The 24802-nt window shown below is 36.2% G+C and overlaps 1 protein-coding gene across 2 annotated transcripts; it reads left to right on the top strand.

Annotated features, from left to right (window-relative positions):
• Nucleotides 1-26: 26 nt before the first annotated feature.
• On the top strand, nt 27-24418 carry LOC127949494 (beta/gamma crystallin domain-containing protein 2-like). 2 transcript variants are annotated; one of them, XM_052546860.1, is made up of 8 exons: nt 27-181; nt 300-436; nt 5579-5659; nt 11892-11996; nt 16637-16756; nt 22623-23054; nt 23310-23379; nt 23675-24418. In XM_052546860.1, exons 1-8 carry the CDS (start codon nt 157-159, stop codon nt 23695-23697), a joined length of 993 nt encoding a protein of 330 aa, XP_052402820.1. In that variant the 5' UTR covers nt 27-156; the 3' UTR covers nt 23698-24418. The 2 variants fall into 2 exon arrangements, with proteins under 2 accessions (XP_052402820.1, XP_052402819.1); XM_052546859.1 differs by having other exon boundaries at nt 22623-23379; nt 23675-24410.
• The last annotated feature ends 384 nt before the right edge of the window (nt 24419-24802 follow it).

Genomic DNA, 24802 nt, shown 5'->3' on the forward strand with positions numbered 1-24802 from the left:
TTTGATTTGTTCATTAGAATCTCTGAAGCCCTCATAGCAGCAAAAGACAAGATCACAAAGCTCTCACCAATTCCTGAATCTGAATTACAAGAAGATATCAAGAAGAAGATCTTAAAAATTAAAAATAATGAAAAAGGTGGTGAGAAACTAACAGCAATGAAAGAATTCATCAAACTGACCGGTCAGTTAAAAACATGATAATTAAATGAAAGTGTCATTCTTTCTGCTTAGTAGTTTTCATTTGGCCCAAGAAGACTTGTATTTATACACGTCTGTTGCAAATGTTCTTCTTGTATCAGATCACATCTTTGAGGAGATCTTGTACAGTGATGTCAACCTGAGAGATGCCAAGATGATGCTTGAGGATGTTGTGATGCGACGTCTGCCGAAATGTGTGGGAGAGACTAGACTACAAGAAACTGAAGAGGCCTTCAAGGTAGAAGAAAACTGAGAAAACACAATGTTTTATTTAACTGCCATCTTTAAGTTAGATTTTTTCCAAACATTGTGGAGGGCACTGCATTTACAATGTTAAAATATCATCTTTGACTGCTGACTTGTGAGTTTTTCACAAGTGTGAATAAAATTATAGTGAAGCATATAATTAAAACTTAATTCAGAAATAAATTCTAATCTTGCCCTTCTGAACTGTACTTTAGGTTTAGAAATTGTGATTTAAAATTGGTAAATACAATTTGTATTATCACTCCATTGAACTGACATGTTCTTGTTTGTATCCCAGTTTGCTGGTGGATGGTTGGCAAACTGGGACAGTGTCAAGATCACAGAAATAATACACAGATATTTTAAGGAAAATTGCAACCCAATATTGTGTTCCTTATCAGAATTATGTCCCCTTTTAATTATTGTTTTTAACCCCAATTACATTAACTTTCATACACTGTAAAAAATAAAATAAAAAAAGTTGTCAAATTAAAAAAATAAGGCAACTTATAAAGTCCACCCAACTAAAAATAATAACTTAATATCACAAGTTGTCACAACATAAATAGTCATGTTAACCTAAAAAAATATCATAACAAATATTTTTTTGTTTACTGAACACAAGGCTTATCTATAAGCTTCCACTAATTTTAAAGTGGTGAAAAATGACATTCAGCCAAGTATGGTGACCCATACTCAGAATTCATGCTCTAATTTAACCCATCCAAAGTGCGTGCGTGCACACACACACACACAAAGTAAACAAGTGGGTCAATCGCTCGTTCAAGACTAAGGCCAGTTGTTGTCTTATTGCATGGCAAGCGAAGGATTTGATATGACAGGTCAAACTCTTCAGAGAGATGCAATATTCTGTACCAGTTCATCACCTGGTTTCTCCAAATCAAGGTCCTCCGTTGGATCAGCAGGGTCTTTGACACCACTACAGAACACATTGCCAGTTGCATTTTGGCAGCACGTTTCATCTGGAACACACACTTCATCATTTATGCTGCAGCACCCAGAAAGCAGTTGAGGGTTCAGTGCCTTGCTCAAGGACATCTCAGTCGTGTTATTGCCGGCCCGAGTTTCAAACCCACAACTCTAGGGTTAGGAATCAAACTCTCTAACCACTAGGCCACGACTTTATATTGCTCAAATAGTCTAAATAAATAAAAGACCATAACATGGGTCAAATAACTTTTTTCATTATTTTACGTTTGTGTCCAAAGCACAAGGACATACCAAGTCTTGTACATTAACTTCTTTACTCAATGCATTTTACACTGAACTCAACACATGGTACATAATGCATGTTAAATAAATCCAGTGTTAATTATACCTTAATACTTTAGCAGTCTTGTGCCATGAAGTCACATGTATTTAACATTTTTGTTTGTTTTTAAAGGAACTATTACGTGAAAATTACTATATTGTGTATTACAAGGGTGTGTTCAGTTTGAGGCTTAGCTTTTTCACCAAAGGAAACGAGTGAAGCAGTCCCATCTCTTCTCAGGCACAAGCCAAGTACCCATCCAATTCAGATGCAGTTGGAGAATGAACAGTCTTAATGGAAGAAAAGAAGTCATCCTCGTCAGAGGCATCATGCTGTGAGTCGTTTTGCTGGGTGTCCTTAATGGCGTCAAGATGATGCAGGATGTAATCCATCCCTACCATATACACAAAATAGAAACATTAATAATAATAATAGCGGATAATGCTGATAGACAAACTACAGCATGTTTACTAGTGTGTTATGGACTTTGGGGTTGTCATGGTCATTTTAGAAATGAAATAAAGCTGTTTACTTGCTACATAAGCACTGTTGCATTTACCCTTTTCGAACATAGTTTCATAGTCTGACTGTGCTACAGTAGGCAAGTAAATAAATAATCGAACCAATAGCTTAACTCCACAGAAACCCCTAAAGTAGTGGAACAGTTACAAGTGGGATAAGTGAAATGTATCCATGACTCCTGACATTAAAAATCGAAATAAAATTCTGCATGCTCTCAATCTTGAACAAAACGAGCATAAAATATCAATTTCATCAGATAATCTGTATTCATGAACAAAATAGAAATTTCTTACCTGCTTTTATGATGTGGGCCTTGTCAGTAAATGACGTTTTGAATTCTGGAAGAAGAATTGTAGCACTGATCCGGATCTTCCATAAACTCCCCAAAGTGCTTTTGTAGACCCTTCTGCAGAGCATGAATAAGGGGAAGACATACCTTGATTGAAGCCTCCATCTTTTTGAGCTTGGAATCAAGAAGGTAGATGGTGGGAAGCAGCCACCCCATCTGAGTGTTTGTTTCGGACTGAAGGATGTTCAAGGCCATGGAAATAGTCTTCATCACAATGCAGTATTCAGAGAGGTAAGAAACTTCAGCAGGATTTAGCCTATTTAAAAATGAAATAACGACAACAACAAACAACGTCAAATCTAAACAAACAACTTAAGTATTCCAATTAGAACACACAGAGATTGAGCAAACAGACTTACATTTTGATTTTGAATGCTGCACATACGTTCCGAAGGGATGCTTCTCCCTGCTCCTTCAGGATCTGCATTACCCTCTCTGCAGCATTGTACATTGAGTTCCATCTTGTTTGGTTGGGCTGAATGAACTGCAGCTTACATTCTTCTTGGACGATCTCAGCATTGATGGCAGACTGGCTGGTTTTATTGTATAATGCCTGGCATTTCGCAAACGTTGAACGGGAAAGCTTCTTATATACCTCACTGCTGTCCTCTGCCCTTGGAAGCATCCACAGTAACCACCAAATTAAGAAGATGACACGCGCAACGCTGATGCTTAGGTAGATGATACTCCAATCCAGTGTTAGTGTTTAAAATGGAACAGGAGTCCTGAATCTCAACTCCATCATTTTCCTCACTCTCCAGTGTCACTGCCTCAGCAGAGTCAGCACCAATCAACTCTTGCGGATTCTGTTCACCATACACCTTAAATGCTTTGATAAAAAAGGGCTGAAGGCTTTCGCAGACAAATTCAACTACAAGCCTGTCAATTGTGGACTGAGCAACCTGCCTGCACGACATGGAATAGTCTTTAATCTTCATCTGTTTCACAGCTGAATCATTCTGTTCTTCTGAGTTCTTTCTTTTCAAGACGCATTCATTGTATTGCTTTATTTTTGATGGATGTTTTCTCTGTAAAAAGAATACACTTCAAAATTAAGTAACATCTTACACCACTGATAAACTTTTGCTAGCATTTAAAAATAAATAAACATTTATATATAAAACTGATGTTTTATGAAAGTTATTTGCCATTCATAAACTAAAATTTTAAATCGCCATGCAAGAACACATTACATAAACATATACATCTATAATTAAGTTGACAAAAAGTAGGTTAATGCGTTTATATGTTAAGCGAAATATGTGTAACTTAAGGGGCATAAATCTAATGATAGGTTAATGCTTAATGCACTTTGAACCCAGCTAACAAGCTAAGGGTGTCCAGCAGCTGGCGCCTCGAGTTCGTGCAGCACTGACAAAATACATTCAAATTGCGCATTGTATTCTGCAGTGTATTTAGTAACTGTTTAAAGCCATTTTGCAATTTAAGTCATTATACATAAGCCTACAGTATAACCAGCAACAACCCCGCTCCCTCTTCTCATCAATGACGACGATTGACGAGATAGTCTTATTAAGCAGTCGTTGCTTGTGATGATTTTTGTGTCTTCTCGAACACGTCCATACTGCTGCATTAATAAAATGACCGTGCCTTCACTCCAAACTTGTTGCTAATCGCTAACGTAATTGTTTTTGGCCGAATAATTTCGGTTGCCTGAAACATTCGGTGCATCCCTAATTCACATTGGCTCATAAAACCTAGCACGGTTTTATTTATGCCCCCCACACTATATTTGTGATGTTTATTATACCATTTAACATAAATATTTAAGATATGATACTTAGCAAATATGAAAAACTTACCTCGATGTGCTTTTATGAATTAGAGGAAGAACTCTTGAATGCTGATATTTCAACCGGTCTGGGCAAGCAAAGTAGGCATGACATAACGACACAATTGCCCTTCTTCGCCTTCATTGTAAAAAGCTCCTTCAGGTATGGCCAAGGATGCTGAAGTGCTGTATTTGAGTTACTGCATCCACCACACTTCCTTCCTCCTCCTCCTCCATGATTAAACTAAATTGGCGCCAGGTGTTTTGAAGTCTGTCTGATGAAAGTTTTCTATGCGCGATTTGATTGGACGGGAATCACTGGACTGATTATTCTCCTTAGCCAATCATCATTGACAGGAAAAAAATAAACAATGTAGCGACTGCAGGTTGATGGAAAATAGCGCAGTAAAAGTACCGATACAGCACTAAAAATGTACTCAAGTACAAGTAAAAGTACACTGTTTTTAAACTACTTAATAAAGTACAATTCCTGAGAAAAAATACTCAATTACAGTAACGAGAGTATTTGTAATTCGTTACTTTACACCACTGGTTGTGACAACTTGTGATATTAAGTTATTTTAAGTTGGGTGGACTTTAGTACCCGTTTGTTAAGTTTACTCAAAAAAGCACTTGCAATAAGTTGCCTTGTTTTTTTAAGTTGACGAAACTTTTTTTTTTTTTTTTTTTTTTACAGTGTATAACAGCACTCTAGAATGCTCTATGAATGATATCTCCCATTAATTAGTGTCAGTAAATGCCTTAACAAGCATTAAATAACAATGAGCAATATATTTGTTACAGCATTTAATAATGTTTGTCAACATTATTTAATTGTTTATCATTTGTTCAGTTTAGCTCAGTAAATTCTATGAACAAATACATTTTATTTGTATACTGAATGTTCAAATCAACATAAATATGAATAATATGCTAAATTAATATGCTTTAGAAGTATATTTCATTGTTAGTTCATGTTAGCTAATGTAGTTAACAAATTTTAACAAATTTACTTATTGTCCACTGACAAACCATCCCTTTCATTTTCTTATAATTTCAAACATTAGAAATGTGCAGTTAAATAGCAATCATATGTAAATTTTTATTGGGGAGTGACATACACAGATAAAAACACACTTTCTCGTATAGATAATTTGTTTTAATTTGTTGAACTTAAATCCACATTTGAATCCTACAGGTTGAGTGGACAACAGCGGTGTACGAGTGGAACAAACTTCACCCAGATCTGGTCTTGTATAAGAAGGATTTCAGCACTGAAGTATGCTGTGTTCAAAGCAACATTTACAGTCTTTATATTTTTATTAGTGCTGTCAATCAAAAAAAACAAAAAAAAAAATCACAATTAATCCCATCTAACATTTTTTAAATATACTTTTATATCGCAATAATTTTGCATACAATTTTCAACATAAGGAAAAAAACTTGAGAGGATATTTTTAATATCTGTTTTAATGGCATCTTTTTTATCTATATACTGTAGATGAAGGCCAGTATCACTGCTAACAATACTACAGATGTCTCTATATTATAGTTTCCCCATAATATTAACTTATTGACAATGGCCATTCAACGTTACAGTATAATTGAGAGCCATCAATTTTAACATTAGACTTTAAAAATGACTTCTAATTTAAGTGAACTTAAAACGGTAACACTTTAGAATAATGGTCGAAAAGTTAATGTTAGATAATTCATTAATTAACATGAACAAACAATGAACAATACATTTATTACTGTATTTATTCATCTTTATTAATGTTAGTTAATGAAAATATAGTTATTCATTGTTAGTTCATGCTAATTCAGAGTGCATTACTTAATGTTAACAAGCACAACTTTTGATTTGAATAATGCATGAGTAAATGTTGAAATTAACATCAACTAAGATTAATAAATGTTGTAGATGGATCGTTCTTGTTTAGATCATGTTAACTAAAGTAGTTACCTAACATTAACTAATGGACCATTATTCTAAAGTGTTACCCTTAAAACATTCTGAACATAAACCAATTATAATAAATGTCACATTTACCAGTGTCTGTCAGCAGAAATATAGTCATCAAACAATATTTTAAATTAAATAAAGATTAATACCTTAAAGCTATTTTTTTATTTCTCTTTGTCCTTTGATTAATAGACATCACAGCCGCTGTTAATAGATTATTTTTGCTTTTATTTCTTTAAGAGCTGCTGCTGCTTTACATGGATCTGACACCATCATATTTTCTCTCAAATCTCTTTACCTTTTCTGACCCACTTCAAGTATCACTGTAAAAAATTGTGCTGTTAAATAACAGTAATTTACTGGCAGCAGGGGTGCCAGTAAAGTACTGTTAATTTACAGCTCTCAACCATTAATTTATCACTCACATTTTTTTTACAGTATTTTACCGTAAATTCTACCATGGAAATTAACTCCACTCCCACTGCTTCAAACAGTTCGAGTTTAAAAACTAGCATTCCTATGATGTTAGTACTATGAACTTATTTAATTTGATTTCACTGAGAAGGAATAGTTCTTAATATTCTACAGGCTAAACTCTCCAGCACAATGGTGAACAACAAAACTATATTAAACTAACAGATCTCTCTTGTGCAAACACACATTAATACAGTCGAGTTCGGTATTTACTCTCAATATCAGTGTATGACTTTGCATATTTTTTTTCTATGGATGTTCACAAATATTTTAGTTAAATTAACTTTTTTTTTTTTCATTTGGTAAATCTGACGTTTACATTTTAAATTACTTCAACCACAGCCTTAAATGAAATCAACTGAATAAAATAATACATCAAATCTCTCAAGATCTGATTAAACAACTACTAAAACAGCTTTACCAGATTCACATTACTAACCAGACTGACTTTATTTCTGTCAGATGTCTACAGAAGATCTTATTGAGAGTTAAATAGGTTTAGGTGTTTTTTTTTTTCACTACCATGATGGAGATCATTGTTTACTTTAGTTGGGCTCTTGCACGCGACTTTTCGACAACTAAGGTGTTTTTTTTTTTATATGCTATAACAATGTGCCTTTGGAAATTGTTATAGCAAAACAAATGTCCACTGAAGAAAAAAAAAAAAAAATCTGGTATTGTTGTTTATAGATTGACAAGAACAAACACTATTATCTCTTCTCTTATTGATACTACAGCATAAGAAGATACACTGCTGAGCCATAAGTCATGAAAGACTGTTAAGAAAATTTCACTCATAATAAAAAAAACCCTTGCTGAAATTTAGAAAAAAAAGATCAAGAATCAGCGTATGAATCACAACAATGGTGACAATCCACAAAATAAATAAACAGATCAGTTCTGAACATCACAAAACATGCTTCTAAAACAAATGCAAAATGATAAGCACATAATAATTCAAGTAAATAAGTGAACAATTCAGGGGCATAATTTATTCATACCGCAATGCATGCTGGGAGTCATGGATGAGTTTTATCCTGTGCTGGTACCCAGCATGCATCATGAACCTTTTGATTGTCACCATTGTTGAGATTCATATGCTGATTGTTGATTTCTCTCTTTGAGTGTTGTGGGGACTGCTGCCCGAAATATTTTTTTTACTAAAACTGTCGTTAAATCCATAAGTTCTGGTTATCACATCACTGTTCAATCTTACAAAACAAAAATAAATTGTGTCATTCACTCACATATTTCAACACCAAACTAATATTTGATTACTATAGCAACACTTTCAGTCAGTCTAATAGATCAAGCCTGACAGAAACAGCCATAAGCACTTGACTATCAAAATGAATACTGCTGTAACAGATGTATCATAAAGATACAAATACAGCAAATAAACAAAATTTAAAATACAAAAGACAAGGGTCAGTAGCCCAACTAAAGGAAACACTGATCTCCACAATGGTAACGTCAAACGAAACAGTAACATTATCATCTAAATCTCTGTAATTCTCAGTAAGATCTTTTGATCTCTGATCTGATAGAAATAAAGTCAGTCTGGTTAGTAATGAGTGAAGTTGGTAAAGCTGTTTGTTGATTGTTTAAATCTTCAGTTGATTTCATCTAAAGCTGTGGCTGAAGTCAGTTGTAGTTCATGTAGTTCAATTCACTTATTAGTTTTCATTCTCTCTGTCAGGTGGACTATATTAGTACACTCATGTAAGGAATAGTGAATGAGGGAGTAGGGTGTGATTTGAAACACAGCCGCTGAGTGTCGACTTTGAACGTTGTTAATTAACGATATATAGCAGCAGGCTACACTATTAAAAATGGCTGTAAAAAAACGGCCAAATTTCGACAGTAAAATACTGTTTTTCATTTAAACAGTGCATTCTGGGTAATATTCATCATTTTCTAGAAGTAGCCTGCTGCTATATATCGTAAAATAACAACGTTCAAATTCGACACTCAGCGGCTGTGTTTCAAATCACACCCTACACCCTCATTCACTATTCCCTACATGAGTTTACTAATATAGTCCACCTGACAGAGAGAATGAACACTAATGAGTGAATTCAGACAATGATCAACAGCTGCTGTTAATGAGAAGAATCACTGAAGAAAAAAAAAAACATAACAAGACAAACACATGAAATACAACTGACTTCAGCCACAGCCTTAGATGAAATCAACTGAAGATTTAAACGATCAACAAACAGCTTCACCAACTTCACACATTACTAACCAGACTGACTTTATTTCTGTCAGATCAGAGAACAGAGATCAAAAGATCTTTTTGAGAATTAAAGAGATTTAGATGATAATGTTACTGTTTCGTTTAGCGTCACCATTGTGGAGATCAGTGTTTGCTTTAGTTGGGCTCCTGACCATTGACTTTTACACTTTACATTTTGTTTTATTGCTGTATTTGTATCTTTATGATGCATCTGTTACAGCAGTATTAATTTTGATAGTCAAGTGATTATGGTTGTTTCTAACAGGCATGATCTACTAGACTGACTTAAAGTGTTGCTATAATAATCAAATATTAATTTGGTGTTGAAATATTTGAGTGAATGACACTTCAATTTAGTAAGATTGAAAAGTAGTGTGATAACCAGTATTTATGGATTTAACGACTAGTTTTAGTTAAAAAGTATTTTGGGCAGCGGTCCCCACAACACTCAAAGAGAGAAATCAACAATCAGCATATGAATCTCAACAATGGTGACAATCAAAAGGTTCATGATGCAATGCATGCTGGGTACCAGCACAGGATAAAACTCATCCATGTTTCCCAGCATGCATTGCGGCATGAATAAATTATGCCCCTGAATTGTTCACTTATTTTCTTGAATTCTTATGTGCTTATAATTTTGCATTTGTTTTAAGTTTAAGTAGCATGTGTTGTGATGTTCAGAACTGATCTGTTCATTTATTTTGTGGATTGTCACCATTGTTGTGATTCATACGCTGATTCTTGATATTTCTGTCTAAATTTCAGCAAAGGTTTTTTTATTTTATTATGAGTGACATTTTCTTAACAGTCTTTCATAACTTATGGCTAGGCAGTGTTCCTTCTCATGCTGTAGTATCAATATTCAATAAGAGAAGAGATACGGGATTAGATCAGAAATAATAGTATTTGTTCTTGTCAATCTATAAACAACAATATCAGATTTTTTTTCTTCTGTGTACTTTTGTTTTGCTATAACAGGTTCCAAAGGCGCATTGTTACAGCATGAAAAAAAAAAAAAAAAAAAAACCTTAGTTGTTGAAAAGTCACGTTCAAGAGCCCAACTAAAGTAAACACTGATCTCCATCATGGTAGTGAAAAAAACACCTAAACCTATTTAACTCTCCATAAGTTCTTCTGTAGACATCTGACAGAAATAAAGTCAGTCTGGTTAGTAATGTGAATCTGGTGAAGCTGTTTTAGTAGTTGTTTAATCAGATCTTGAGAGATTTGATGTATTCTTTTATTCAGTTGATTTCATCTAAGGCTGTGGCTGAAGTCATTTGTAGTTCTTGTGTTTCTCTTTCCTTCAGTGATTCTGCAGGTGTTTATCACTAATGCTCAATCATCAATTAATCACCGAATTATCTCATTAACTTCACTGATTCAGTGTTACTCTAACACTCTGTAGTGTGCACACATTATAAGTGTTCATTTAAAACTGAGGATTTTCTTGTGGGGTTTAAAGGGTTAAAGATTTAAGATGAAGAAAAAACAGAATGAAACATAATTCAACAGTAATAAACTGTAATTAATTTACAGGAAACAAACTGTAGAAAAAATAAATTAATGTAAATTAATGGTTGCCAGCAAAAAAAAGTGTTTTTCTACAGTTTTTTGCCGTCAAGTCAAGGAAAAACAGTAATATACTGTAAAATGTAAACGTCAGATTTACCAAATGAAAAAAAAGTTAATTTAACTAAAATATTTGTGAACATCCATAGAAAAAAAAATAGGCAAAGTCATACACTGATAATGAGAGTAATAATGAGAGTGATAATGAGTACTGAACTTGACTGTATTAATGTGTGTTTGCACAAGAGAGATCGTTTAGTTTAATGTAGTTTTGTTGTTCACCATTTTGCTGTAGAGTAGAGCCGGTGCTTCAGTCAATGATGAGCCACAAATTCTGATTTTCTGCTGCTTTATATAAAGGCAGTAAATGTGGAGTCGCTGATACAGTGGTGATCTCTGTGTTAAGTACTTCAGCACATACATGTGTAATACAGCTGACAATGAACTGCAGTGATTTGAGTAAAAGTCATGTATTTAGTTACTTTATTACTGCACATTAAGTGTAAGAAATATTCCTTCTCAGTGGACTCAAATGAAATAAGTTCATAGTACTAACATCGTAGGAATGGTAGTTTAAAAACTCGAACTGTTTGAAGCAGTGGGAGTGGAGTTAATTTCCATGGTAGAATTTACGGTAAAATACTGTTAAAAAATAAGAGTGGTAAATTAATGGTTAAGAGCTGTAAATTAACAGTACTTTACTGGCACCCCTGCTGCCAGAAAATTACTGTTATTTAACGGCAAATTTTTTTACAGTGTACCTTCTCGAAAATGATGAATATTACCCAGAATGCACCGTTTTAATGAAAAACAGTATGTTACCGTCAAAATGTGGCCGTTTTTTTACAGCAATTTTTAACAGTGTATTAATATCTCTACTAATGAGCAGACGAGTTAATTTGGGTGTGTTAGATGAGTGACGCTGAAGTATAGTGGAGTGAGCGTCTGAAACGTCTCCAGATTGATGTGATCTTAAAGACTTTCTGTGACTAAATAAATGCATTTATTTTAAAGAAGAGAGAGAGAGACAGAGAGAGAGAGAGAGAGAGAGAGAGAGAGAGAGAAGCAGCAGTTGTGAGTTTGGTGGCCAACTCTAGCTCTGCCCCTGGATTAATTAGATTAAATATTTTTAAACTGAAAAAAAAAATGCCTACGTTAACGCAATAATTTTGACAGCACTATTTTTTTTATCACTTTTTGTTTGTTTTTTAATCAACAATGTTTAGTAACTGTAACCTTGTAAATCTCCTCTCACAGGTGATTAAACTGGATTATAATAAGGAGGAAGAAAACCCTATCAAAAGTGTCTATTTCTACAGAAAGAAGCAGCAGAATAAAGGCTGCAAGATTAGGAAATATGAGGTACTCATACCACTGTGCTGCTCAAGTAACTTGCCACTTCAAAAATTGTCAACATATTAGAAAAACATTTTGTAGAATAAGTAACCGGGGTTATAAATAGATAAGCCACAGGTGCATCAACAGGTCTTTTGTCTTCAGATCATTCTGTGCATGTGTGCGTCAAGAAAATATTTGTTAGGATGAGACAACGAAACGGTAAGTATTCCCACATAGCAACATTGTGTCGGCCCAGATCCGGCCCACATCTGGCACCCATGGAAAGATGATCTGGCCCACATGCAGCATGGAATGATGGCACTTGGGCGGACCGCTCCTGTTTGCCAGATTTGAGCCACAAGCAGGCCATAGCAATGCCACATGTCAGCCAAGAGTAAATAAATTATCCAGAACTGGACCTTATCTGAGCCACAAAATCTGTGTATATTAAATATGAAGTAATTTCAGCCTTAACAAGCCTGTTAACAAGCAGAATCACTGAAGGAAAGAAGAGAACAGAAAAAGAGATGAGCAAAAACACAAGAACTACAACTGACTTCAGCCACAAACTTAGATGAAATCAACTGTAGATAAAAGAGGACGTGCAACCTTGCGCTATGTGTGTTGGGTTCCTCCATGCTCACTTTCTATATCTGAAACTGGATACACACGATTACTGTTTTGTTTGTTGGGGAAGAGCACGCGGTTCTGGCTGGAGAGAAAGGCAAGTGTGAGCATTGTGAACTGTTCACAGTGAAGAAAATGCTTCGCTCTCGTCTGAATTATTTCCAGACCGCACCCACATTATCATTGTGGGGCTCTCATAGAGATTTGCGTGACGAGTGAGTGATGGGTCCGTCCCTTTGGCTTGCTGCATCACCTGATCCAAGCATCCTTTCTCGTGATCTCGAAGCGTGCTTCAGTGTTTCTTCAGTTCACAATGGGAATGATATACCTCTTGGGCTTATGACAGTGACAGTGTTACAGGCATACCAGGCTGACCTGTTGAAGGACTTGAATGTGGGCAGTAGTCAATCTCTGGGGAAGAGCGGTGTACACCGCATGACACAGTGCCTGTCTCTCCTCAGTGCCCTCAGGAGATCGGTCTGCCAACCCTGCTGATGTTCCAGGGTACAGCGATCTCCGACGAGCGCTTCTCTCAGTTACCACCCGGAAACATAGCGGTGCTAGGAGGCTCGCTACCTCTACGTAGGTCTCTAGAGCGGCTAGGACGGTCATCCCCTGCTGATCCGCCACTTCAGGGCACTGAGCTAGTTGCTCTAGGCGCACGAGGAAGTGTTCGCTGAAGCTTCGTTGAGCCACAGATTTGTCTTCCTGTGCGATTAAGCAAATGGCCCGAGCCGTTTTATGTCAGCTTTAGTCAACACAAGGAGGCATCTGGTGGCTCTAGACGCACAAGGGAGCATTCGCTCCTTCCCGTTACCCTCACAAAACCCCTCCATCCCCGCCACTTCTTGTGCTTCTGGGGGGGGGGGGGGCTGGCTGGCGTTTCCTGCCGTCATTCAGGACACGGAACATCTAACATCCCCTCAAAAGAAAGTGTTAAAATTGGTACCACTCTCAGAGAGTCTGGCAGCATGGAAACTTCTGTTGGGTATCTCTCTGTGGGTACAGAACACAGTACGAATAGGATACAGGATCCAATTTATTCATTATCCTCCATGTTTCAATGGTGTGGTCTCCACTTCCGTGAAACCAGAGCTGATGCAAGTACTGTCACAAAAGCTACAAGCTCTTCTAGGCAAAGAGGCCATAGAACATGTTCCTCATCCAAGGAGAGAGTGGGGCTATTACAGCAGATACTACAGATGGTTCCCAAAAAGTGTGGGGGGGGAGTGTCCCCAATCTTGGTTCTTCGAGGCTTAAACCATACAGTCAAAGCGCTCAAGTGAAAGATGTTAACCGTCAAGACGATCGTGTCACAAATTCGGCATCGCGATTGCATCATCACAATCGATCTGAAGGACGCATATTATCACATAGAAATTTTGCCACAACATAGGAACTTCCTGAGGTTCGCTTTCGGGGGCGAAGCATACTAATTTCGGGTTCTTCCATTCGGCTTAGCCTTATCACCCCGCACATACACAAACTGCATGGATGCAGCGCTGGCTCCATTACGACTCCAGGGCATTTGCATTTTGAATTACATCAATCATTAGCTGATACTAGCACAATCGCAAGAGAAAATAAAATGGCGCTACAACACAGAGACATCATGTTTGTTCATCTAGTTTCTCTGGGATTGAGACTCAACACCAAGAAAAGTGTTTTTGTCCGGCCCAGAGAAACGACTTATCTCCGGATCGTTTGGGATTCGATCATGATGCGGTCACAACTGTCTCCCGCTCGGATCAAGACCATTCGGCAGACCATGAGCAAGGTCAGGTTAGGCCAAAATTGCACTGTTCGTCAATATCAAAAGGTATCAGGTTTCATGGCTTCAGCATCCATGGTGATTCCTTTGGGGCTGTTGCACATGAGACCGATTCAGTTATGGCTAAATGCCAGGGATTTAATCCAAGAGCCAATCCTCGAAGGCAAATAAAAGTGACGTGCCGCGGGCTTCGTACACTATCTTTGTGGCTCAGACCCTGTTTCCTTGCCTTGGGTCCCACTCTAGGGGGAACGTGTCATCGCAGACTGCTAACGACAGATGCCTCCCTGATGGGCCGGGGACCGGTCTTGTATGGCCACCCAGCTCAAGGGGAATGTTTGGAACATCAATTGGCTCGAGCTGATGGCCGTATTTTTGTCTCCCAAAAATTTCCTCCATCATTTGAGGGGCTGTCATGTCCTAGTACGGGTTAACAACACAGCAACAGTCTCTTATATAAATCACCAGGTTACATTCCAGGGTGTCTGAATGTGGGAGCAGATTTACTGTCCAGACAGACATTACTGACGGGGGAATGGAAACTCCACCCAGAGGTAGTAAAATAGAGTTAGAGAAAATTTTACGAAGCTGAGGTGGACCTCTTCGCCTCCCATCAGACAGCGCAATGTCCCCTCTACTTCTCTCTGAGTGACCCAGCCCCCCTCGGTCTGGATGCGATGCCGCATACATGGCCCAAAATGCGCCTGTATGCATTTCCTCTAGTTTCTCTGCTTCCGGGATTCCTAGCCAGAGTATTTGAAATGTGGTGTGTGGTACACAATGTAGATCCAGTTAACTGCCATATTGCTTCAGTTCTGGACTTCATGCAAGAGAAATTATCAACAGGCACATGCCCTGCTACTCTTAAGGTTTATGTGGCTGCTCTTTCGGCTTTCCACACCTTGATTGAAGCGATGCCACTCGGGAGACACCCTCTGCTCTCTCGCTTTCTTCATGGGGCCAGATGACTGAGGCCTACAGTGAAAACCAAGATGCCTTCTTGGGACTTAGCTATAGTTCTCGAGGGTCTGGTTGAAACCTCGAGGTTCATGCTTTGAATGACGTCTGATGAACTTCTGACTCTAAAAATGTTTTTTCTCATGGCGATAATTTCTTTGATGAAAATTGGGGATATGCAGGCTCTGTCTATCTCACCATCGTGCTTAGACTTTGCCCCAGGGATGGTGAAAGTGATTTTGCATCCTCATCCTGTTTACCTGCCTAAGGTTCTGTTTCGGCTGTACATCCGATCATTCTAGAGGCCTTCTGCCCTCCACCGTTCACAATGCCGGAGCAGGAGAAATCTTATAGACTGTGTCCAGTCCGTGCTCTTCAGACTTGCGTCCAACACACTAGCCAGTGGCGTAAGTCAGAGCAACTGTTCGCCTGTTATGGTGGTGGTAGCAGAGGAGCAGCTGCCACCAGGCAGACCATGTCTCATTGGTCAGGGATGCTATTGCTTGGCTTATGAGGCGCGCGGTCAAGCTTCGCCTATAGTTCTTAGAGCTCACTCCACAAGGGGGGTCGCCTCTTCTAGTGCTTTAGCAAGGGGTGCCCCCTTACAACAGGTTTGTGATGTGGCAGGTTGGTCCTCTCCACACACATTCATAAGATTTTATAGTTTGGATGTTCATGCTCCTCCGGGCTCTCATGTCCTTGAGTCAACATCACAAGCTAATGTCTGAGGCCTTCTTGTGGTTTGGTAGCCCACCTGCACAACATTACAACATTAGGGGTCCGGACATTTTCAAGCACGGCGCCGTGGTTATTCTCAATCCCAATGCGCTGAGATGCGCAGCATCTCGTTCCGCTTTCTCAGGGAACAAGGTTACAGTTAAGTAACCGGGAACGATCTTCATTCATCTTTGTTTTCTTTGTGCACAAAAAGTATTCATATAGCTTCATAAAATTAAAGTTGAACCACTGATGTCAAATGGATTATTTTACCGATGTTCTTGATATGTTTCTGGGCCTGGGAATGTTGCAGTTGTGTTGCTGTCTGTGGAGGGTCAGAAAGCACTCAGATTTTAATCAAAAACATCTTAATTTGTGATTCAAAGATGAATGAAGGTCTTACAGGTTTTAAACAACATGAGGGTGTGTAATTAATAACCAAATTTACATTTTTGGGTGAACTATCTCTTTAAGGTGAATGGTATTCACATGGTCTTTTATTTTAACTTTTATTTCAATAGTCACAAAAAAGACAACCCAGGGTACAGGGAAACATGCTTTGGGTAAAAAGTTGATTTCACTTATATCTCAGATATCCAGTCTGCTGCCGAAGACGTTTAGTGAACAAGTTGGTCGAGTTTACTACACAAAAAACTCTGATGAGGAGGAGAAGGACGCTAAGGACTGCTTTATATGGTGGCGCCTTGGCAAGGTGAGTGTTTATGGTTTGCCTGTCATTCCTGCAGATTTGACAAACACAGACTGTAAAACCCGACAAGTTAACTTAACTCAAACCGTTTGAGTAAACAGATTGCCTTGATTTAAACCATGTACGTTTAAAAACTTTTCAATTAAGTAATTAAGTGATTAATTGAGTGATTGTGAATTAGTGATGAACAGCTGCTGTTAACGAACAGAATCACTGAAAAGAAGAGAAACACAAGAACTACTACACCTGACTTCAGACACAGTCTTAGATGAAATCAACTGAAATAATATACATGAAATCTCTCAAGATCTGATTAAACAACCCCACAAACAGCATCACCAGCTCCACTTATTAATAACCAGACTGACTTTATTTCTGTCAGACGTCTACAGAAGATCTAATTGAGAACGAACTAAGGTTTAGATGTTGATTTATTGTTTCATTTGAAGTAACCATGTTAGAGATCAGTGTTTGCTTTAGTTGGGCTCTTGACCCTTGACTTCTGTCTCAGTTTATTTCTCTCTGATTTTTGTAAACGTGTTTATGAGACATGTTTGTTATAACTCAAAGTCATAGAGAGAATATTATCAAATATTGGTTATTGTACAGCGTTTTGCTCACGACAATTATCAATTTAGGAGTTGTTCAGAATCAAAAATCTGATTAAATAAGTTTTCTATAATTAGTTCAGATGATTACAGTGAATCAGACAAAAAGGACTTTTCAATTATATTGTGCTTATACATCTTTCTTCTACGACCGCAATTAGTCACACACATACATCAATAATCAGAATATGAACCTCAACAATGGTGACCATAAAAAAAGATGCTGCAATGCATGCTGGGTACTATTGTAGTACAAAACTCATCATGGCTCCCAGCATACATTGTAGCATGTTTTTTTTTTTTTTTTTTTTTTATGGTCACCATTGTTGAGGTTCATATGCTGATTATTGATATCTGTGTGTGACTAATTGACATCATAGAAGTCCAAACTGTTTGGAAGGTCTTTATATTAACTGATTATCACAGCACTACTGGCTCTTAGAATCACTTTTACTCAGTCCAACTAATTACACAACACTTGTTTCATCGGAGATTAGACTTCAAGCAGTTCAATAATTGATGATTATTTTCACCAATTTAACAACTAACACCAATGTACAGGTTAGGAAAAAAAAGTTTCCCTGAAAACACTGTAAGTTGCTTTGGATAAAAGCAGCCTCTTTGTTTTTGTGTAACACTTGATGATACTTTTTCCTGGGCTTTTGATTTAGAACAAATACGTTTTAGAAACAGTGAGTTAAGTGTTAATTAATAATCACCTGTTACGTTTTAGAAAGGTCCCAACAGCCAGAAAAAGACTGAGACAGAAGTCAAGGGTCAAGAGCCCAACTAAAGCAAACACTGATCTCTAAAATGGTTACTTCAAATGAAACAATAAATCAATATCTAAACCTTAGTTCATTCTCAATAAGATCTTCTGTAGACGTCTGACAGAAATAAAGTCAGTTTGGTTATTAATAAGTGGAGCTGGTGATGCTGTTTGTGGGGTTGTTTCATCAGATCTTGAGAGATTTAATGCATTTTATTTCAGTTGATTTCATCTAAGTCTGTGTCTGAAGTCAGTTGTAGTAGTTCTTGTGTTTCTCTTTTCTTTAGTGATTCTGTTTGTTCATAGCAGCTGTTCATCACTAATTCTCAATCAGCACTTAGTTAATCAATTAATTACTTAATTGCAATGTATATATTCTTTCAGTGAACGCAACTGGATTAAGTTCAGAGTACTCATAACTGTTAGTTTTTTCAACTTCAATGGTTTAAGGCAATCGGTTTCCTCAAACGGTTTGAGTTAACATAACTTGTCAGGTTTTTAAGGATATATGTTTACTCAAACCGTTTGAGTTAAGTTAACTTGTCGGGTTTTTACAGTGCAGACACAGTGTGTAAGCCACACAAAAAACAGTATAATGAGCACAATACTGTTTCCATCACCCTGTTTTTATGCACATTTGAAGTATCGTATCAGAAACGAGTATAGAATGTATAGAGTACAGAGTATATGGAAATATATAAAAAAATATATCACATATCAAATAAGTATCCCTTAATTGTCAAAAAAGTTATTACACACACTTGAGGGGTTTTTTGACTTGTGCAAAAAAAAGAGTTAATGCAAATAGTGGGAGATGGAAGCGCATTTGCCTAGTGAATTCATCCATGTGTATAAAAAAAGTAATGTGACTTTGCGCTATGGTACAGCAAATCGACAACATAATTGTCGGTAACACTTTAGAATACTGTTTCTTACTTACTACATAACTAATAAGGAATTATTGAAGGACTAACAGGTGATTATTCATTAACACTTAACTCACTACTGCTAACTACTAAGGAAGATGTGTTAATTAATCAGTATGTAATATAATTTTATGATTATGTTAAGTAACACTTAGCTAATCAATAACTAATGTATTCTGTCATACCTCCTGAAGAACTACTATTAATTATCTATTAGTTAGGGTTCAAGAAAAATAACTATGAAGTAACTACTAATGAACAGTTTTACACAATTACATTGAATTGTGACCCTTTCATATAAATGTTATTAGCAATAGTAGTAGTAGTATGAAAATGCAATATTAATAAATGCAATACATTTTATAGAGGTTTTGCCTATGTAGTAAATTGTTTTGAGTGTGTTTTGTAAGAAATTAGCTTCTAATAGGAACCCCACCATGACTCCAGTGCCTTGCGATAACTTACCTTAGTTTTTATATTTTATATACAGTACTGTATGTGTGCCTCCTCAGCATATACCACATTATCATTAATTAAATGTCTGTATGTAAGGCAAAGCCTGAGGGAAAGTACCCGAAAATACAGGTATCCGATTTGTAATTAATAATTAATTATAAAATAATTATGCAGGACTTATTTTGAACCTGAAACATTAGGCCTATTCTAAAGTGAAAATATTGGGAACCCATTAGTAATTAATAAAAAAATATTAGATAATTCCTCAATAATAACTTAGAATCTGAAACAGTATTCTAAAGTGAAAACATAGGGAACCCATTAGTAATTAATAATTAATGATCAAATAATTCTGAAGGACTTATTTTGAACCTGAAACATTAGGCCTATTCTAAAGTGAAAATGTTGAGAACCTGTTAGTAATTAATAAAGAATTATTCAGCTGTGCAACATGATCTCATGAGAATACGTGTGTATTTTTACATTAAATGTGGTTCTAACACACGTACATTTACTTACGTTTTCATGCACATAAAAACGTACAACCTTGACGTATTTATAGCAGTAAAACTTACAAATACTTACGTGTTAGCAGCTAAAAAAATGTAAATAATCTAACGTAAAGTGTGAATGTATATGAATTCCAATGTATTAATATTAAAATTGTTGCTTTAATGATTTAAATCTGTTGTATTTGTCATATCAATACATGTTTTTAGTGAATTTATTGAAAGCAGTTTACTCATCTACTTAATAGGAAGTAACATTTCTGTGCATGCTGCAAACTCGTTTCGGGGATTACATAATGTTAAACAAAAGTACACTTTGAAATGTATGTAATTGTTTAACCATTTTGTAATATTTTGCTGTGCGATTTTCTCCTATCCAATGACTGGCATTACAACCATAGATACACAAAAGCACAGCATAAAATTACAAATCACATCCATTTTATTTGTTTGCTGTACTCCATATCTTTAAAATCCAGATGTTTGCAAGGAACATATCCAAATTCAGCCCTTTATCAATCGATCTTCATCTTCATTCTCAGCAACAGCGACCGTCACAGTCAAAGCCCGCGCTCGTTATGATTCGAATTTGAAAATAGCGCCAGTGCGCCATCCATAGACAGTAAAAGAAAGGCGCCACCCTCGAGAAACGTTACGACATGGTTTACGGCACTGATATCGAACGCTCATTGGTTCTCACCTAATTCGTCACAGATTGCGACATGCCGTGTTTCAGTTGATAGACATTTTAAATCAGTACTGCGCGAGTGCGCCTTCACGGAGAGAAGTCAGATTCATAATTTCACAGATTAATAAATTAATTTCTGCTCTGTACCTTATATAAACTATTACCTCCAGAGAGGACTGCGACTGGAACTCATTATCATTTGAACTACTTTTGGTACCACTTTTGATATTTTCGCAAAAAATAAATGATTAATGTTACTTTTGTTTGTCTGTTATTTGTTTATTTATAACAGTAGTATTGTTAGTTTTAAGAAACGGTTATGGGTAGGTTTAGGGGTAGGTGTAGGATTAACGTTAGTGGCTCAAAATAACGTTTTAATGTTATATTTTTACTAAAATTGTGTTTTATTATGTTTTATTCTTTTAACATTCTGTATAAAATGGGTAGGTTTAGGTTCGGGTGCGGTTTAGGGATCTTACATTTATAAAAAAATATATATAAAAAGGGAAAATATACATAAATATATATTTTTTTAAATCTGACACGCATTGAAAAGCAGCTTCATGAGCAAATTTCTATGGATAACTGACTGGTCAGAGAAGACGTTCTATCTGTACATATTTGAGGTTGTTTTTACGTAAATTTAGTTACGTATCGAACCTGTAATTAAGTCCAGATAATACGTAAACGACACTGTAAATACGTAAAGGCACATGTATTGGACAGTTTTAATTTACGTCTAAATATGTACGTTTTGATTGTGAGATCAGGCTGAATTATTAGATAATTCCTCAAGAATAACTTAGAATCTGAAACAGTATTCTAAAGTGAAAACATAGGGAACCCATTAGTAATTAATAAAGAATTATCAAATAATTTTGCAGGACTTACAGAATTCTAAAGTGAACCTATTAGTAAATAATAATAAACTACATCATTTTCACTAAAAACAAGCTATAAAAGTAATCATAAACTTTGTTTATGAACATCTGTTTATTTCAGATGAGAACATTTCTTAATACAGCATATTTTATTCCATTTTAACATGTATACTGCCCACATTTTAACTAATTTAACAAACATTTCATAATCAAAAGTTAAACATTTAGAAGCAAACAAAATCCATATTTCATTTCCATTATAGGCTAATAAGTGGGCTGTAACAAAGTTGCTGCTGTATCTGTACTTTTACTCAAGTACTTGATTTATGGGCCACAGCCTGATTATTATAGTGTTTTTTGCTTATAACTGTTCAGTAGTAGTTATTTCATAGTTATTTTTCTTGAACCTTAATTAGTAGATTATTAATAGTAGTTCTTCAGGAGGTATCACAGAATATATTAGTTACTGATTTGCTAACTGTTACTTAACATAATCATAAAATTATATTACATACTGATTAGTTACAACATCTTTCTTAGTAGTTAACAGTAGTGAGTTAAGTGTTAATTAATAATCACCTGTTAGTTCTTCAATAATTCCTTATTAGTTATGTAGTAAGAAACAGTATTCTAAAGTGTTACCTAATTGTCTTATATGTCTGCTTTCCAAACAGCTGCATCCACCTCCGAAAGCATTGACAGCATTTATTGTGTTTCGTTTGCTTGCTTTGAGGCACAAGTAATTTATTACATATGAACATTTGTATTGTCAGTGGTTTGTCACACTTCTCGTAGTGATATATATTGCCAGTTTAACAGGAAGTGACGATCTTGTTCTCTTTGACTCGTTGGATAGAAAGGTGCTTATCCACAAGTGTTTTATGCAATATTAGAAATTTTGCTCATACATTTTGTTGTTGTTTTTTTTCTCTCAACTTTGGATGGAAACCCGGCTATAGTCGAGGTTTTTGATAATGACTCAGTACAAAGACAACTATCTCACCCTCTCTCTTCTCTCTCTTTTTCTTCAAGTGTGTAATTGAGCTATATGATCAGAATGAGTTTAATGGTTCCAAGTGTGTGGTCACAGAGAACTGTTCATCATTGGACTGCTGCAGTATAACAGAGGTTCGCTCCTGCAAGGTGATCCGAGGCGTTTGGGACCTCTCTGAGGGTCGTGACTATGCTGAACCCCATTACCAACTGAAGGTGGGGGAGTATCCCAATCCTGGGTCATGGGGCAATGGCAACACTGCTCCTGCTCTGTCTGTTAAATGTCTGACATCTCATAAGATCCAGCTTTTTGAAAATGAAGATTTTGAAGAGCCAATGCATGAGACAACAGTTAACCGTCATTCATTGGACGGCTGTGGTATAAAGGAGGTCCGCTCCTGTAAGGTGCTCAGTGGTTTTTGGGATCTCTATGAGGGTCCTGACTATGCTGAATCCCGTTACCAACTGAAAGTGGGGGAGTATCCCAATCCTGGGTCATGGGGCAATGGCAACACTGCTCCTGCTCTGTCTGTTAAACGTATGACATCTTATGAGATCCAGCTTTTTGAAAATGAAGATTTTAAAGAGCCAATGCATGAGACAACAGTTGACCGTCATTTATTGAATGGCTGTGGTATAAATGAGGTCCGCTCCTGTAAGGTGCTCAGTGGTTTTTGGGATCTCTATGAGGGTCGTGGCTATGCTGAACCCCATTACCAACTGAAGGTGGGGGAGTATCCCAATCCTGGGTCGTGGTGTGCCAGTGACCCCACTGTTCCTGCTCGGTCTGTTAAACGTGAGTAAATTCTATAACTGCATCCATCTTTTGCCCTCATTCATCTTTAAAGTAGGACTGTCAATGTAAATCATTAATTTGATGTTTAATTATAATTTCTAAACAAAAACAGTCTAATCAGTGATTTACTCTGCCAAAAAAAAAAAATATAATAATAATAATAATAATAATATTTTAATTTATTTTTTTTGTTTTCTCTGCAAATGGCAAAAAAAAAAACACTGAATTGGGAATAACTTGATTATTTACTTATCGTATCATGATAGCTTGTCACACAATTAATTTGATTTCACAGATGCTTTTATCCAAAGCGCCTAGAAAAGGAGTAACTCCAGGATTGAATGCTTACAACTGATTGACAGCTACTGAAGCCACATGTGATTATTTTGTGAATAAAGCGTGTGGCAGATGCTGCTGAAAAAGAGCAGTGCAATGAAATATCAGTGATGAGTATATCAGTTTAAAGAAACCGCTATTAAACTATAGTGGGGAAGATTTTACCTTGATTTTACTTCTTCACGAATGCAGTAGACTGATATTTGGGGCTAATAGCTGATTTATGTTAGTCTTTGAGCAGCTTTCTATATGCATGTCGTTATTATTATATTCACAATGTGGTGCTGGATGTTGGGTGAATAGACACTACAGAAGATAATTGTGAAGGGTTGTGTTATATTAGGACAGGTTTGTTTGCTGATGGATAAATATAGGTAACCGATGGACCATTTATTTTTTGGTAATTTACTGTGTATGTGTGTAGAGTAGAGATCTGGTACAGTTCTTGTGAGATATTTTGGGGAGATGCTAATTTTTAGAGATTGAATTTGATATGGAATCAGTCTTTTTCTACATATAATCTTTAATATTTTAGGATGCAGGAGTTTAGTTATATATGTCTTGTGTGATTAATGGGAAAACAGGTTATTGGTGGAAAATGTAATGCATTTCAGCTTGTTATTCTCAAAAACTGACAAAAATAAACTGTAATGCATCAACAACAATGGTGGAGCAAGTATTTATTTCTTGTCTAATAAATGTTTGTTTTATTTAGAGTATTAATTCCTCTGATTCATAGATGTGTCTGTGATTAATGTATCACTAATTAATCTGTTTTGATACACTAATCAGAAAGTTTCTAAAGACTAATAAAACCAGCTGGACAGATTTGAACAAAACTCAAAATAAGATCGTGTGAACCAAAATGTGCTGAATATATTTTATTTGTTTGTATATACAGCTGTCATCATTTTACAAAATTGCAGCAATTGATTAAATATGAAAATAAAAATTGCTCAATAGAACAGCAGTTTCCACACAAAACAGTTAATACAGTAGTCAACATTTGAAGTGGATCAAAAAAGTTAAGACAAGAACACATTTTGATATAAGAACAACTTTGATGAAAGCTTTTGACCCACTTCAG

This window comes from Carassius gibelio, chromosome B1, assembly GCF_023724105.1.
Source record: "Carassius gibelio isolate Cgi1373 ecotype wild population from Czech Republic chromosome B1, carGib1.2-hapl.c, whole genome shotgun sequence".
In the NCBI taxonomy this organism is placed as follows: Eukaryota; Metazoa; Chordata; class Actinopteri; order Cypriniformes; family Cyprinidae; genus Carassius; species Carassius gibelio.